The 1,833-nt window shown below is 44.2% G+C and overlaps 1 protein-coding gene across 1 annotated transcript; it reads right to left on the reverse strand.

Annotated features, from left to right (window-relative positions):
* Positions 1-596: 596 nt before the first annotated feature.
* Positions 597-932, reverse strand: LOC117288987 (protein PLANT CADMIUM RESISTANCE 3-like). Its single transcript, XM_033769866.1, has one exon. The coding sequence runs from the start codon at positions 930-932 to the stop codon at positions 597-599; it is 336 nt and encodes a 111-aa protein (XP_033625757.1).
* Between the last annotated feature and the right edge of the window lie 901 nt (positions 933-1,833).

A 1,833-nucleotide genomic window follows, 5' to 3' on the forward strand; every position in this document is an offset into this window, starting at 1 on the left:
GGCCTCCTGAAGTCCTGGCTCCTCTCTCTCAGAAGTTACGTGTAGTGTCGACAAAAATCTCAGAAATTTTGTTGAGTGACTGTTCAATTGTGCCAAGTATAAATAAGTACTGTTGTTGAGTTGCACTGTTTTGTGTACTCAAAATAAACTAGCCAATGGTTCAACATCATGCAGACGTAGTCAACTTTTTTTGCTGGTGCTGATTGTCAGAGTTGAAGTTAATATGCCTACCTCTATTTCCTTTAAGTCAGTCAAGCTTGACGAATTAATGGTGATCCCGTGAACAATATGTTAATGTGTGAGCTTTGAATTGACAGCAGCAGCAGTCCACGACGAAAGGAAGGCCGGGGGCTTGTGATTTCGAAAATAGTTCTCGCCGTTGGCATGGTTGGGTTTGATTTTAAAGGATAAGCATTAGTACATCAATTTTCAGTTGAATCTAGCTAGCTTGTCGAGTTGAAATAGTTAGATGGTCAGTAGTACTGGTCTTTTAGTGACGGTGCCCTTATCAGCCTGTCGCCATGTTTTGTCCCGTTTGGTGTTGAAGCACTGAAGCAAAAATAAGTGGAAATGTGCAGGGAGAAAGTTCAGAAAAATTACGATCTGGCAATAGATTGTGCAGCTCCGAGGGGTGTCTGCACGCCCATCTCATTAGCAGACTGAACCAAAGCACAGATTCCACAGCAGCAGATCATCAACAAATCTCCAACGATACCACCTTCGATGCCTTTATTTTCCCTCACTTTACCTCTGGTGGTGATCAGGGCGTAGATGTTTAGGAGCGGCACGAAAAGCGCCAGGCCACATAGCAGACAGTCGTCGCCCAGTGACTCGGCCGTCTTGCCGTGGGTGTAGCACGGTACGATCCAAGAGAAAATGCACAGGCCGATGTTGTCGAAACATCCAAAGATTCCATGTTGCCATTCACCCATCTTGAATTTCTGGTATTACCTGGCGGTTGTCAAATGAAAAGAAGTAGTGGCACTTCACAAAGGTGGTTCTCTCACGGCAAATTCTTATCACAAAATGTTTTACAAAGTCGAGATGGGATTACTGACGTGTTGAATTGAACCTTCCTGATGCTGCTACTGGGCGCGGGTTTACGTTTTTGTGTCAACACAAATTTTGGGCGTGGAGATGCGCGCGTACCTCAGATGCGCGCAGATACGATTATATTGAGGGGAGTTTGCGTGAGCAAACTGCGTGTTGCAATAAAAATGCGCACTTTTGGATATATGAAACAAGTTGTGTTTGAAACTACGCACGCGCACATCACAGTCCTCTGAATTGCGCATTCCGGTACTAGAGGTCACTACTTTTACTAGCTGTTGCGCACAAACGCTAACCTCCCGATGCTGAGACAAGTGGTACCTGGGCGGCACACTAGACCAATCAGAGCCAACTTTCTCAAAACGTCACTTGAATAATTATTCCTAATATGGAAATGAATGTCATTCATCCGATCCCACCAGCTGGCTCCACACTGATATTTTTTTCATACAGTCGCGTATTGTTCACAAAACCATGGCGTTGGTCCATGTAAGTTGTGTGATCGACCATGGCGAACATCCATTCAGTATTTAGTGTGACCAAGGTCAGTTCATTAAAATAGTTGAATTGCTAAACAAGTGGTTCGGGTACTGCTTTTTTCAAGCAAGCGAAAACTGATTTGCCTTTGTTAATTATCACTCAACTTTAAACAATGGGTTGTTCTTCCTTCCTCCATGATGAAAGCGCACAGTGGAACTAAAGTGGGATTAGCCATGCACTGCAGTGGCAAAGTTACACGCAAGGAGCAACCATACATGGATGTAGAATCCCACTGTAATTTCT

The sequence above is a fragment of the Asterias rubens genome, chromosome 4 (assembly GCF_902459465.1).
Source record: "Asterias rubens chromosome 4, eAstRub1.3, whole genome shotgun sequence".
Lineage (NCBI taxonomy): Eukaryota > Metazoa > Echinodermata > Asteroidea > Forcipulatida > Asteriidae > Asterias > Asterias rubens.

What these genes read in the sequence shown, in the direction of transcription:
- LOC117288987 (XM_033769866.1), bottom strand. Translation starts at nt 932, where the DNA reads ATGGGTGAATGGCAACATGGAATCTTTGGATGTTTCGACAACATCGGC.